Source organism: Salmo salar, chromosome ssa15 (assembly GCF_905237065.1).
Source record: "Salmo salar chromosome ssa15, Ssal_v3.1, whole genome shotgun sequence".
NCBI lineage: Eukaryota > Metazoa > Chordata > Actinopteri > Salmoniformes > Salmonidae > Salmo > Salmo salar.
This window is the reverse complement of record NC_059456.1, coordinates 48688233-48702903: the sequence shown is the minus strand read 5'-3', so window position 1 is coordinate 48702903 and position 14671 is coordinate 48688233. Positions and strand designations below refer to the sequence as shown.

The 14671-nt window shown below is 40.6% G+C and overlaps 1 protein-coding gene across 1 annotated transcript in view; it reads left to right on the top strand.

Annotated features, from left to right (window-relative positions):
- Window positions 1-698: 698 nt before the first annotated feature.
- The window catches only part of LOC106571662 (sodium/potassium/calcium exchanger 4), an 80911-nt gene continuing 66938 nt past the window's right edge, over window positions 699-14671 (top strand). Inside the window, exons 1-2 of the mRNA XM_014144976.2 lie at window positions 699-1704; window positions 11715-11837. Of these exons, the coding sequence (XP_014000451.1) occupies window positions 1548-1704; window positions 11715-11837 (280 nt within the window). The 5' untranslated portion in view covers window positions 699-1547. The remainder of the gene's footprint in view (window positions 1705-11714; window positions 11838-14671) is intronic.

The window sequence follows — 14671 nt, the reverse complement described above, 5'->3', positions numbered from 1 at the left end:
GTCTGCAGTCGGGATTGCGCCTCAAATCTGTCAGTGAACAGCATGCAGACAAAACAGGCCTTTCGTAATATTTCAAATACAATGAAGGGAAAACACAGGTTGGAAAGGAAATGACTCCTGCTGAAAAGAAAATACTAATCTGTCTGCTGTAGGCTACCAAATTATTTTATCAACCTCCAGATAGGCCTATTGAGCGAACATTGTTTAGTCTTCAAGTGAGAGTATTTTGGCACAAGCGCATCGGCAAGGCCAGTGAGCAGCACATCATTGGGTGAGTCAGTGAAACTGGAAAGCTTTTTTAGGATTATAATTTCCTCCTCATATTGTACAATAATTGTCAACACACACCTGGTCCTACGGTAGGCTGTTGATGGATTCAAGAGGAGGTTGTTTTTATTGATCTCAGTTTGTCAAAGTAGCCTGTCATTTCAATCATTTGTGTAGTAGGCTATTAAAAATACTATGCCAAAGTCTCCAGTCATGCACATTTACATAGAAGTGCATGAAATGTGTTCATAAAAAAAGGCCATTTTTTTCCTGGACCTAGGCTACTAAAGATGTGCAACTTCTGTAAGCACTGCTACCGCTTAATGCCACTACGCAAATACGATTATACGCATGCAATGCTTTAAAGGTGGTTTTTTTTTGGGGGGGGGGGGTCAAAGAAACAGAAGTTCTAGTTCAGAGTGGTCGATGAGCTGCTGTCAGGATTTCAAGGTGGATGGTCCAGTGTTTTCAGTTCAGTTGTAACCGAGCTATAGACAAGAATATTATCCATTGCCGCAAACTATCACGTGTCTGCACATGACACCCTCGGAAAAGTTGCAGTTGGAGGAATCCGGCGAGGTGTTTTAAATGGACCGAAGACTGTAGCTTAATAAAGGAAAACTGCACCGGGAGCGACGGAGTTGGCGATAGTCTCATCACCCGCACGCGTATTATTCTGCTCTACGACGAATTTAAGGGGAGGTTTTCGAACGATGTGACATGACTGCTACCCGAATGTAACAATTAGGCTAACCTTGATGAAATCCGATTGCGCTCTTCCGCCGAGTATTAATTGAAACCAGTCGGGTGCGCACAGTTCTGCGGCCATATGTAGTTGAATCATTTAACTGAAGAGGATGCTTTAAATGTACATTCAGTAGAACATTGAAGGCTACCTTGAAGGCAACCCGGAATAGCCCCCAATTAATTTCAAATGCCATGGTAGCTTATTTGCTTAAACGTAAAGGTCCGAATCTGGGGTTTGCGAGATAAATGCTGAATTGATTGGAGACCTTCGGAATTGACCGCCCTGTCATTCATTGCCTGTTGTGTAGGCACGGAATTTTCACGCGCTGTTCTAGCAATCCAACAGCTGAACAACATTGTAGCCCATCCAAACTGACCGCCCCACTACTTCGCATCTGCGCCCCGGCCACTTGAAATGAGGACCGCGTCCCGAGCCTGTTCTGTGTGAAGCCGCGAAAACGGGCAATACCTTCCGTCTCTCCCGTCCGCAGTGAGGCAAGGACAATAAGTCCCCGTTTGGCCGTGCTGCAGCCATGGACCAGGACGAGAACAAGAGCGTCTCGAAAAAGACCATAATCACAAAGATTTTCAAAGTTCGCAGGAGGAGAGAGATGCTTTTCGTGCAAGTGTGTTTTCTCTGCAGTGTCCTCTGCATGGCATGGAGCATGTCAGTATTGCTGACAAAGACAGGTGAGTGTGAGCCGGGGAAACTGCTGAGAAACGTGGGGCAGGGAGGACAGCTGAGAATTCTGCGGTGTAATAGTGCACCCTCTAACCAGCTAGCCATTAGTTATATACAGAGAATTGTCTTTCACCACGCTTATAAAAATACATTTTCAAGGACATGCAAGCACAGCATTGTCCGAATCATTTATGGTGCCCCCCCCCTCCAGCATTTCCAGATATTCATCTGCATCAAACCATGTTGAGATAAGATGGAACCACTGATAAAGTGCATGGTTATTGCTCATAATTATTCAGCGCAAAATGCTTAGTGAAGTGATGGTTTATAACAATGTCGAGAGGTTTTGAGAAACTCTGCATTTAGTCTCAATGTCGACGCAGTGGCTGTTTGCCTCGGCATTATGACCCAACGCTCTCATGACAACTCCCATATTAATTGTGAGGATACCTCTGCGATATGGGGTCACTATAATTTTTCTTCATCGTGTTCGACTATGCGTTGGTCTTTCCGTATGCCGCAGTGTGCGCGGCTGCAACACGTTAAGAAGCGTGCAAGGTGGCTTACACCTCGACAACCATATACATCACGTCGGATGTAGGCTGTCATAGAACCTAAACAATATGTTATCGTGTGGGTTGGTAAACATTTGGTTTGAGCGTTGTCACCCTATGGCAGATGCCTGTACCAGGCGCGAGAGCAACCAACCTGGCGCACCAGTCGCTCAGCGTTTGAGAGAGAATGAGCGTAGGCTTGTGGTAATGCTGGCATCATCGTGTCTCGCCCAGGGCTTCACACACCGTTGCACACTGGACAGGGCCGGCTCTTTCCTTTTGGGCCCCCCTTTCCTGCAATTGTATATATTTTACCATGGGACTGCGAGAACATTTAGCAATTGTATAACATTTCCTGAAATTGTACACATTTTGCCATGACTTATGTCAAGTTAAAATTATCTTAGAAAGTTACGAACAAAATCTATGGGCCCCTGGACACTTGCCCTTCATGCCTGATCGTTAATTTGGACGTGATTACTACAAGTTTAGATAGTTGGCTAGAATAATTTACCAATCTAAAAAATGTTAGCTGACATTGGCTAATTGAGTGACTGAAATAAGAGAATCTGCTGATGCACAACCACATTTCAAAACGTGCACCTGTTTGTATTCTACTATTCTAACTCAATAGTAAGTTCAGACCCCGACTGAGTTGCCCATTCCTGGGCTATATGGTAGGCTATACACAGTGGCAATTTAACCTGTGGCATCGATTATTAGAAACATTTATTGTCGTGTCAAAATAGACTAGTGTAAATAGGATCATTTTGTTCAGGAAGTCAGTCTTGTCCAAAAGAGTTTTGTGAGTTAGTCATGACTTACTTGAGGGGTAGGTTGATTTGGACATTGCTCATTTGCCCACTCACGGGATACACAGTTGCAATGATTGGACTCTATCCAATCCTACCGCAGAACAGTGTGAGGCAGACCTGCCCATCAGCACAACAGATACATAAACACATCATGCATTTAACTTGAGAAATACTGCACCAAACACCTTAATGTCAAATTGTGCAAATTACATTTCAGCAAAAACATACATTTCTGGAGTTATTCTATATTCATGGACTGTTTTGGGGAAATTACACTGGCTTTGTTCATATGGTGTCTCATGGGAGACAAACCTTTAACTGCCACATCAAACCACACCCAAGACTGAAATTCGGTGTGTTCAATCGCTCTTTAAGTTTGATGGCTGACCATGTGTGTGACATGCCCAAAAACCAAAGGTCATGGGCCCCCACGTACTTGTCATAAATCACCTCAGGCACGTGTGAACATTCAGGATGAGTTGCCAACACATTAGGAATATGTAATCAGACAAGTAGCCCTGTCCGTTTGCTTTTGAACAGAACGTATGACTGATAAGCACCGTCACTGACATTTTGTTATGACAGGAATAGAGATTTCACCCTAGATCAATTACAAATGACCAATGGTTGTCAGTCATCCTTTCTTTAGGCTGTAGCGTTTAGGATTGACACTAAGCTCTGAGAGCACAACTTAAACAAAGGACTGGGAGTTTTTTAAAGGACTGTCTGGTTTAGGATTTCTGCTGTCACCTTGGCACATCGGTCAGAATGCAATGAGGAGAGAAAGATGAGAAATCCAGTTTTAAGGGTAATTATTATATACAGTTGAACAGAGGCACATGGGGGGAGGGTTTGGATGGAGGTTAAGTGTTGGGATTGTAAGGCCTCTAGGTTGGATAGGAATAATGTGTTAGGAATTGTGTCTTGTCAGGCCTTGGAGAAAAGATTGGATGTGAGGGCCTGGAATGGAGATATAAAAGGGTAACATTAAGAAGACAACATAAATGGTGCAGACATGACAAAGTAGTGCCATGTGATTATGGGGAATAGGCTTAACATATAACTTAGGAGACTGCCAGGATAAATGTAACAAATGAGCATTAGCATGGATATAAGGGATATGACAAGTCTAAACAGCATAATATACATTGTATTCAACACTTTTCTCAGAGAATAAATATATATACAGTACCAGTCAAAAGTTTGGACACACCTACTCGTTCCATGCTTTTTCTTTATTTTTACTATTTACTACATTGTAGAATAATAGTGAAGACATCAAAACTATGAAATAACACATATGGAATCATATAGTAACCAACCTCAAAAGAGTTAAACAAATCAAAATCTATTTTATATTTGAGATTCTTCAAAGTAGCCACCCTTTTGCCTTGTTGACAGCTTTGCACACTCTTGGCCTTCTCTCAACCAGCTTCATGAGGAATGCTTTTCCAACAGTCTTGAAGGAGTTCCCACATATGCTGAGCACTTGTTGGCTGCTTTTCCTTCACTCTGCGGTCCAACTCATCCCAAACCATCTCACTTGGGTTGAGGTCGGGTGATTGTGGAGGCCAGGTCATCTGATACAGCACTCCATCGCTTTTCTTTTTGGTTAAATAGCCCTTACACAGCCTGAATGTGTGTTTTGGGTCATTGTCCTGTTGAAAAACAAATGATAATCCCACTAAGCGCAAACCAGATGGGATGACATATTGCTTCAGAATGCTGTGATAGACATGCTGGTTAAGTGTGCCATGAATTCTAAATAAATCACCGACACTATCACCTGCAAAGCACCATCACACCACCTCCTCCATGCTTCACGGTGGGAACCACATATGCAGAGATCATCCGTTCACCTACTCTGCGTCTCACAAAGACATGGCGGTTGGAACCAAAAATCTCAAATTTGGACTCATCATACCTAAGAACAGATTTCCACCAGTCTAATTTCCATTGCTCGTGTTTCTTGGCCCAAGCAAGTCTCTTCTTGTTAGTGTCCTTTAGTAGTGGTTTCTTTACAGCAATTCAACCATGAAGGCCTGGTTCACACACTCCTCTGAACAGTTGATGTTGAGATGTGTCTGTTACTTGAACTCTGTGCTGCAATCTTAGGTGAAGTTAATTGCTGCTTTCTGAGACTGGTAACTCTAAGGACTTTATCGTCTGCAGCAGAGGTAACTCTGGGTCTTCCTTTCCTGTGGCGGTCCTCATGAGAACCAGTTTCATCATAGTGCTTGATGGTGTTTGCGATTGCACTTGAAGAAACTTTCAAAGTACTTGAAATTTACCCGGATTAACTGACCTTCATGTCTTAATTAAAGTACTGATGGACTGTCGTTTATTTTTGATTATTTGAGCTGTTCTTGCCATAATATGGACTTGGTCTTTTATCAAATAGGGATATCTTCTGTATACCACCCATACCTTGTCAAAACACAACTGATTGGCTCAAACATATTAAGAAGTTAAGAAATTCCACAAATAAGCTTTTAACAAGGCACACCTGTTAATTGAAATGCATTACAGGTGACTACCTCATGAAGCTGTTTGAGAGAATGCCAAGACTGTGCAAATCTGTCATCAAGGCAATGGTTGCTAATTTTGAAGAATCTCAAATATAAAATACATTTTGATTTGTTTAACACTTTTCTTTGGTTACTACATGATTCCATATGTGTTATTTCATAGTTGTGATGTCTTCACTATTATTCTACAATGTAGAAAATAGTAAAAATAAAGAAAAACAATAGAATGAGTAGGTGTGTCCAAACCTTTCACTGGTACTGTAAATGAAAAGGCCCTTTATCAGTCACGGCCAATGGCCGGCAGAAGGATAGGGCATCACCAAGCAAACTAAAGCATACTGCTTACAAAGGGAACTGGAGAGTGAAAAATGTAGAGGAGAGGTGATTAAGAGAGTGGGAACAGGTGTGGTCGGAAGGGGTGTGGCCTAGGGTAATTGGAAGCATTTGGAGTCCTGTAGAGTGCCATTACCCTTCACAATAATACCACATGGGCCTTATGGGGCTTTCAAGACAACTCGGAACTAAACAAAAAAAACTAGGTTAAATCATGACGTCAGTGATCTTCATGTCGGAAATCTGAGCTCTAGAAAGATGTCCGAGTTTCTGACTTGGAATTCCGAGTTGAAAGACAGAGTTCCCAGTTGTCTTGAACGCACTGTTGTAGGAGATTTCCCAGTTCAGAGTTCCAACAGTAGTGGAACATGTCCATCTGCGTCCACTCAGGCCCCTGAGCGCAGAAACCCACCATAAATCGCCTCATTATGCTATGTACTGTAGGCCCATGTCTGACCGCACTGATATGTTGGAGTTTTTATTAATTACATTAAAAACAACAAGAGGCTTAAAAGATTATTCTGGAATGATATACAGACAAGCTTGCTGCAAATCTCTTATCTCCAAAAGACGGGATCTAAGGGGACCAAAGTTAAAGCTTTATGGTCAGTAATGGCTTGCCTTTTTTTTGCATTTAATCAAGGTTGAATGACCTGTGCACCGTGTGCTGTGATTGTCACCATAAGAGGGTATTTGATAAGAGAGCATGCTGTGAGCCTACCATGATTGGACATGTCACATGTTTGACCATCACCTTTTGTGAGGCGAGGCAGATGTTGGAGGCAGGTGTTTGATCAGAGAGAAATACAGGTATAACCCCTCACCTCCCCTCCATTATCCTCCTTTAATTCTCCCCCCTCCCTAATCCCCTCTGAACGCATCTGACTGCTCTCCATATTGCTCTCAATCCCAAATCACCATAAGAATAGGAACCAGGCATTCGTAATATGCCCATGTCCCTTTTCTGACTCCTGTTTATATGGATGGGAGTACTCTGGGGTTGTTTGTCTGTGACAAATGTAGTGCCAACAGAATAAGGGCAGATGGATGGGAATTGAGTGAAGGATTACTTAAGGGTTATGTCTCTCTGTCACTCTCCATTTTGATTGGAGCAGGGTATGTCTCCATGATGAAGATGGGGAAGGTAGAGTACTTTTGAGAGTATGCCAGGTGGTTACAGAGCTAGGGCCAGGCCTGGTCTGACAGGTGTGTATGCTGTAGGGGTGATGGTGAGGGAGATGGCACTGGGAAGTCTCAGCAGTGTCAGGGCAGGAAGGCGGAGAGGAGCCGTGTTTGTGTGGGAGCCGTTCGTGGCACAGGAAGTTGGCAGAGATTGATGGGTGTCATTGGTTCATCTCACTCGCCAGCTAATTGGACTGGGTTGCAGGATGATGATGCCCTCTGTTTCTCTCTCTCTCAGTGTAGTCCTAATAGGGCCCTATAAAATCTGTTTTATTTTTTTCCTGATTCTGTGAATTGTTTTCTCCAAAATTCCATTTTGTTTTTTCCAGGCTTCAGTTTTCCCAGTATTGTCAGGTTTTTTGCTGACACAATTTTGAGAAAAACAAAACAATTGGATGTTCTAAATCCAGAACAATGCTTAAACCAGATCAGGAGACCACCTTTGAGGTCTGGGGAAAAAAATACATGTCGAATTTTGGGTGTAGTTACCCTTTAATGTACATGAGCACCAGCCAGAGACCAGTGTTTCTGTAATGCTCATGTGATTGCAGAGTTTGCTAAACAAATGGCCACTGGACTGATGCAAATATTCATGATATCATTCTGCCAGGTAGACATGGGCTACTTTGTAGTTCACATTTAATTGAGAAGGTTTTTGGGAAAGCCTTTCCATCTACCAGCAGACAGTTATCGTTAGCATTGATGCTAACGGCTACACAAGGTGAAGACTAGACATACACATGCAAACACCTCGCACAACACACCAATGGGAGCATTCCTGTTCCGTTTCAGAAAGTTGCATGTAAATATGAATTTGTTTGCATTTTGTTTATGTCTTATGATTAACTTGAGCAAATTAATGCATTTTCGAATAACTTCAATGTATTTAGTTTATTTCCTACTAAGTTAAAAACATAAAAAAACGGCAAACATTTGTCTCCACCCTATGGCAAAATGTGTAGAATTGCAGGAAATTGCCTGTAAAACTGCTACATTTTCTCTTCGCACCGTTGCAAAATATGTAAAATTGCAGCAAAATGCACAGAATTACATTCCCATCAAAGTTGCCCATCCCTGATCTACAGCTACCCTTTGGTCTCCCATTCAAGGTTTTAACCAAGCTCAATCCTGCTTGGCTATGATATTTGTTACTGACCATTACCAATGTGCTATTGTGAGAGTGATTGTTGAGAGATCCCCACTTAAAAACTAAATAGATTCACTGCTACTATCAAAGTCATCCTCAAGGGTAATAAGTTTAACAGAGCAAATTAAATTTGTCCATACTTGTATCAATCATTAATGACGCTATTTAGGCCGATATACTGTAGCTTTTGAAAAGTCATCAACAGCAATTGTTTTGAATTCAACCCAGAATTCAACTAAAAATGGACGATACAATAATAGGCCTAGGGTTTCAAGCTCTCGTTGATTTCAAATTTGATGATATTTAATGATATTATTGAATTGTGTTTGGTTGTCAACACAACAAAATATCAACACTTTGCCCTCAGAACAACCTTAAATCTTCGGGGCATGGACTCTACAAGGTGTTGAAAGTGCTCCACAGGGATGCTGGCCCATGTTGACGTCAATGCTTCCCACAGTTATCAAGTTGGCTGGATGTCCTTTGGATGGTGGACCATTCTTGATACACACAGGAAACTGTTGAGCGTGAAAAACCCAGCAGTGTTGCAGTTCTTGACACAAACCGCAACGTGTGGCACTTTCTACCATACCCCGTTCAAAGGCACTTCCATTTTTTGTCTTGCCCATTCACCCCTGAATGGCACACATACACAATCCATGTCTCAATTGTCTCAAGGTTTAATAAACCTTTAACCCGTCTCCTCCCCTTCATCTACTCTGATTTGAAGTGGATCTAACAAGTGACATCAATAAGGGATCAAAGCTTCCCCCAGGATTTCACCTGATCAGTCTATGTTATGGGGATAGCAGATGTTCTTAATGTTTTGTATATTCAGTGTGTATGTTGGATTCACATCTCCATCTCAACCAAAAATCTAAGTTAAAGAATAGGACTAAATAAAATCAAACTTCTGTTTAAAAGCGCATTTAAAGTTTGATTTGATTTGGTCCTACTCTATAACTTAGATTTTTGGTTGAGATGGAGACGTGAATCCAACATATCAATTATTCATTTGTAGTCAACCTGGAATTAATGCCAGAATAAATCAGTGGCACAGATGGAACTATTCAAGCAGAAAATACATCTCCTTCAAATGTTTATATTTGGTTGCGTTGACAACCAAACACAATTCAATATCACTTTTGTAATACAACAAATAGCCTTTTGACTTGTCGACAAGTTAACAAATGATATGTTGGATTCATGTCTCCAACTCAACCAAAAATAAAAGTTAAAGAATGAGATTAAGCCAGTGGCTCGGATGGAACTATCCAAGCAGTAGATGAATATCCTTTTAAATTTTGATTTTTGGTTGTGTTGTCATCAAAACACAATTCAATATTACTTTTGTAATGCAGTAAATACAGCTTAATGTTAAGGCCATTTTACAAACCAATGTAACATTCAAAAGTAATATTGTAATACATTTCTTCTCATGTAATAATCTAAGGCATGCATGTTCAATATATAGTAGCATGCATAGGTCAACATCGCAGGTCTGTGGAGATCTTCACAATTGCTGTAATAATCTGTGCAGAATCACTTGCACCATGTACTTTTAATGTAGTCTCAACTGCAATCCAAGTCACTCGGGCTCCCGAGTGGTGCAGTGGTCTAAGGCACTGCATCTCAGGGCTAGAGGCATCACTACAGATCCTGGTTTGATTCCAGGCTGTATCACAACCAGCTGTGATTGGGAGTCCCATTGGGCGGCGCGCAGTTCCCCAGGGTCGTTAGGGTTTGGCTGGGGTACGCCATCATTGTAAGTAAGAATTTGCCTAGTTAAATAAAGGATCGAAAAATACACATTTGGTTCTCCTATTAGATGAAGCCCTGTGATATCGCATTAGTCTGTATAAATAAACAAAATATCTGATGTTGAATTCTCATTTGAACTTTGCTGTGCTTTTAAATGGTTGAAATGCAGTGATAGACATTTGGTTGACAACTAAACCAAAAATCAGACTTTGTTTTTCCATTGGAATTTGGTTGTGCTTTTAGATGGTTGAAAGCATAGTGACAACACATTGGAGATTTAACTACAGTTTGACTGTCTTTTTGAGTAGGTGAATATAGGTTGTCATCTCATTGATCAACGTCTCAACCAAATATTACCCAATTGTCCATGTCAAAATTACGTAGGGTAATGTCTTTGTTTTCTGCTTCAAGGAAGCAAATTAGTTTTGGTTTTCAAGCACCTAGCTTGTTCTGCCTCACACTTTTCATGGTTTCATCCTGAGGCTTCTATCTCTTATAGAATTCAGATGTCGTAACGCATCTTAATGTCTTAACTCAAGGCTCGAATCTGGTTGGTCTGTTCAGTTCTTGACCGTGACTTGACCAAAAATCAATACCCTAAGGGAAAGGTTAGTTAGTCAGTCATTCAGTTAAGTCGCTAATCCTTTTCTGTTGGGGGTTGAAATCAGTGAGCCTATAATCTAACTGGGGTCCAACACTGGCAGTTTGTAAATCTGGGTTCTTTGCACATTGCAATCTCATTGAAAACCTTCGAGAAATGAATGATGGAAAGCCAGAAGCGTCGCAAGTTGGCTGTGTGTATGGGTGATTTGCATCCAGTAATCGGGAATTAAACAGTTCTCATTTTGTATTCATCCCACTTGAAACATTCAAACCTGAAAGGATGGGGGAAATTAATTATTGAAGCCTACTCCATCCTACAATGCGATTAGTTATCAATCTAGTTTGAGGTAGAATTTCCATGCATATCCATTTCGTTTCAAGTGATCAACATTACAATCATTGTCATGATTTATGAATGCATCTGTATTTTTCAGCACCTTTTTCACAGATACATTGGTTATGTCTCGTTCAATGATACTCAGTGGTGAGAAAAAGTACTCAATTGTCATACGCGTGTAAAAGTAAAGATACCTTAATAGAAAATGACTCAAAGTCACCCAGTAAAATAATACTTGAGTAAAATTTTTAAAGTATCTGGTTTGAAATGTACTTAAGTACAGTGGTGGAAAAAGTAAATGCTATACATCAAATTATTTATATTAAACAAACCAGATGGCACATTGTTATTGTTTTTTACATTTTTCAGACAGCCAAGGGAACACAGACATTATTTACAAAAATGCAGTATTTGTGTTTAGTGAGTTCGCCAATCAGAGGCAGTAGGGATGACAACGTGTTATATTGCTAGGTGCGTGAATACAATCATATTGCTGTCCTGCGTGAGCATTCAAAATGTTAAAAGGACTTTTGGGTGTCAAGGAAAATGTATGGGAGTAAAAAATGTTTTTAGGAATGTAGTGGAGTAGAAGTTGTCAAATATATAAATAGTAAAGTACAGATACCCCCCAAAAAACTGCTTAAGTAGTATCTTAAAAGTATTTTTAATGAAGTACTTAATAACACTGATGTTACTCAACTTCTTTAATGTAACATGGCTATGATTTTCTATGAGCAAGGATACCTCTTTTCTTCCAGGGTACGGAATAACATTAAAAAATGGACACGAGAAGCATGAACATTGGGGAAGGAAGCTCATGGGACATGAACCCGACAACGACAATGAGACCGAGACCGAGTCAAAGAACTGCACAGAGCCAGGTATGCTCCCTTCACTGGGGAAAACTACTGTCGACCATGGCAATAGTTTTGTATTTATTATTTGAACCCTGATTACTGTTATATAGAGCTTGTCAGCTTGTAGTCCTAAAAAACGTACATGAGTTACCTCTGGTTCGTTCAGCCATTCCTATGGGGGAAATTAATGGGGAAAGAATGGGGTTTTGGGATAAATACAGAAAATAAGGTCTGAGGTTAACACAGGCTCAGGAGATCTTTTACGTTTTGATCTGAGATAATATTAGTCAGTTAACATGATCTTTATGAATTATGAAGCCTTTATGCCTTATGTTCTTGTTTTGATAACATACCCACATGGAAAAATGCTATAGTATACTATGGTATAAATATTATAGTATTCATGTAGTATTTTTGCAGGCTTTGCTGTAGTATTCATCAGGGTTACCCAACTTGTGACCGTTTTATTTGGCCCCCCAAGTTGGTCAACATCGCAGGTGCAAGTGATTCTGCACAGATTATTGGCCCCCCAAGTTTTCTGAACAAAAAGTGATGTATTTTTTATTTTCTTTTGAATTTTCATTATTGGACATAAAAGATTGTAAAAACACCAGTTATTTTAATTTTGGAAATCTATCCCCAATTATTCCCATGCATAATAGAGACACATGATCATATACAAATGTACGCAAAGTTTGAAATGATCATGTTTTTGTCAAAACTGTTATGTATTTGTGATTCTTGCAGTCTACAAATGATTTGTAATTATGTTCCGGCCCCCGGACCATAGGATCACGATAAAAACAGCCTGCGTCTGAATCTAGTTGAGGATCCCTGCTGACACGCCGTAATGTTAAATAATGGTGTTGTATTAATTGTGACAGGCTCACGTTTTACTGGTACAGCGTACACCCACTATTTATTTTACCGGGACGCCGTACTGAACCGTACCCCCTGACTTTAACCCCTGAATGTGTTACAGCAACGAAATCACGCTCTCCTGCTGCGCTACGATGTTAGTGGCTGTGACGTAGGGTTCAGCCAGTAGTTGATGAACAGTCGGAAGAGTGAATGAAATGGTAGGAGGGACACCCCAGCTTCAAATGGTGTCAGATTTCACATCCTGCTTCACAAAGGCAGAAGAGGCATACTCCTGGGTCCGTGAGAATCATGGCTAACGCTCCAGCAAGCCATTTCCATCTATGGTGTCTACAGATTAATTTATAAGCGAAAATGTCAGTCGGAACCAGTACCAGAACAACGCAGATCCCTAAAACAGGGGACTTTGCATCTTTAAATACTCTGAGGGTGACACAAGGTAACAGACACTTTGGAAGGTTGTGTTGCCGGCTATTAATAGTTTCATTGTGACACATTTGGCCCAATGGAGATTGAGTGTCTGTTTCTCATTACCAGCCACAGCTAGCAGAATCCTTTGGGGGCCTCACTGAAAGTGTTGAGGGTTGAAGCGTCGTCTTTATAAGAGGAAGTTTTGTCAGTGTTAAGTGTTGAAGTGTTTACTTCAATCTAGGCCTCCATGATTGGAATATGAGTTAACACTTATTTTTAACACTAACACATTTTCAACACTTTAACACTACAAGTGTTTCCCTATCTATAATTTGAGGATGAGTAATTTATTTATATTTATATTTATATTTTTATATTACTCTCAAAGTATATTGGATTTGTATTGTCAAGCACTTTGAACATTTAGAGCATTAACTAATTTAAATGCAATAGGGTCCTTTTGAGATGAGTGCCAGTTGACAAGATTATGTGCTGAAAATTTTACTACTTCTAATCCAGAGGGGGATTACCTTATTTTTTGTTTGTTTACGTCTTCTTGCCCACTGCAGGCAGACTGCCCCACTCTTTCCTCCTCTCCTCTCCCCCCCCCATTCCTTTTGTTCTACCCTTCTCCTGGCAAACAATATGTTTTATAATCTAAGATCCTGGCTATTTTACATGCTCTGCTCATATGAGAGCACAGTTTTGTTTCCAGGAATAGGCTCAGTGTGACCAAGACGCCCACCTGACATCCTAGAGTCTCCACAAGCGCTCCCCCTCAGCCTCGGCCATCTGGGGCAGAGCATGGAGATATGGGCTGGGGATGGCACCAGGGTAGTTTATATAGATGGATGAGAATTATTATTATCCTAGGCTTTTTTGTATCCTGAGTATGTGCCCCAGCTAAAGCTGTGCGTAATTAGGCCAGTGTTTGTGAGATGCATAGATTATCTTCCGCCTGATTTGGTCTTCTCTCTCCTCCTCATCATTATCTCTTCGCTCAGTACTTCTGGGTTCACCAGAGGTGCTAATGTTGATCAGAGCTGGATGACGCTTAATGATGACCGTTGTCGTAAATTAGGTTTATTGTCCGTTCAGCAATATTACGTTCTTAGAAATACCTTTTTTTCTATAAATAAAGCTACAAATTACGTTGCTGGTACACTAGACTATGAAGCACAGAGATCAAATAAAAAACAATATATAATGCTATTTTACTTCATTCAAAGAATCATTATATGGACTGGAATGCTTCCGTATTCTTCTTTTTCTTTTTTGACCCGTCACTCACTTGAGTCATTAACCCTCACTCTGATCTAATTAAAACGTGTGTTTTAGAGATTTAATTTCTCCTTTGACTGTCCCAATGATGAATGCAAACTGTAGTACTGCTGTAACTGTAGTTCTGCTTAATTTGAAAGCAGTACTGTTTTATTGCAAAGCTCATGTTTTATTAGCCCTTACAAGGTGACGTGATCCAAATTGGCGAGGGAACAATTTGTTTTTCACTTGTACTTTGTTACAGGCACTTACTCAAATGCTGCGGGTCTTTTAAACAATTTAATTTC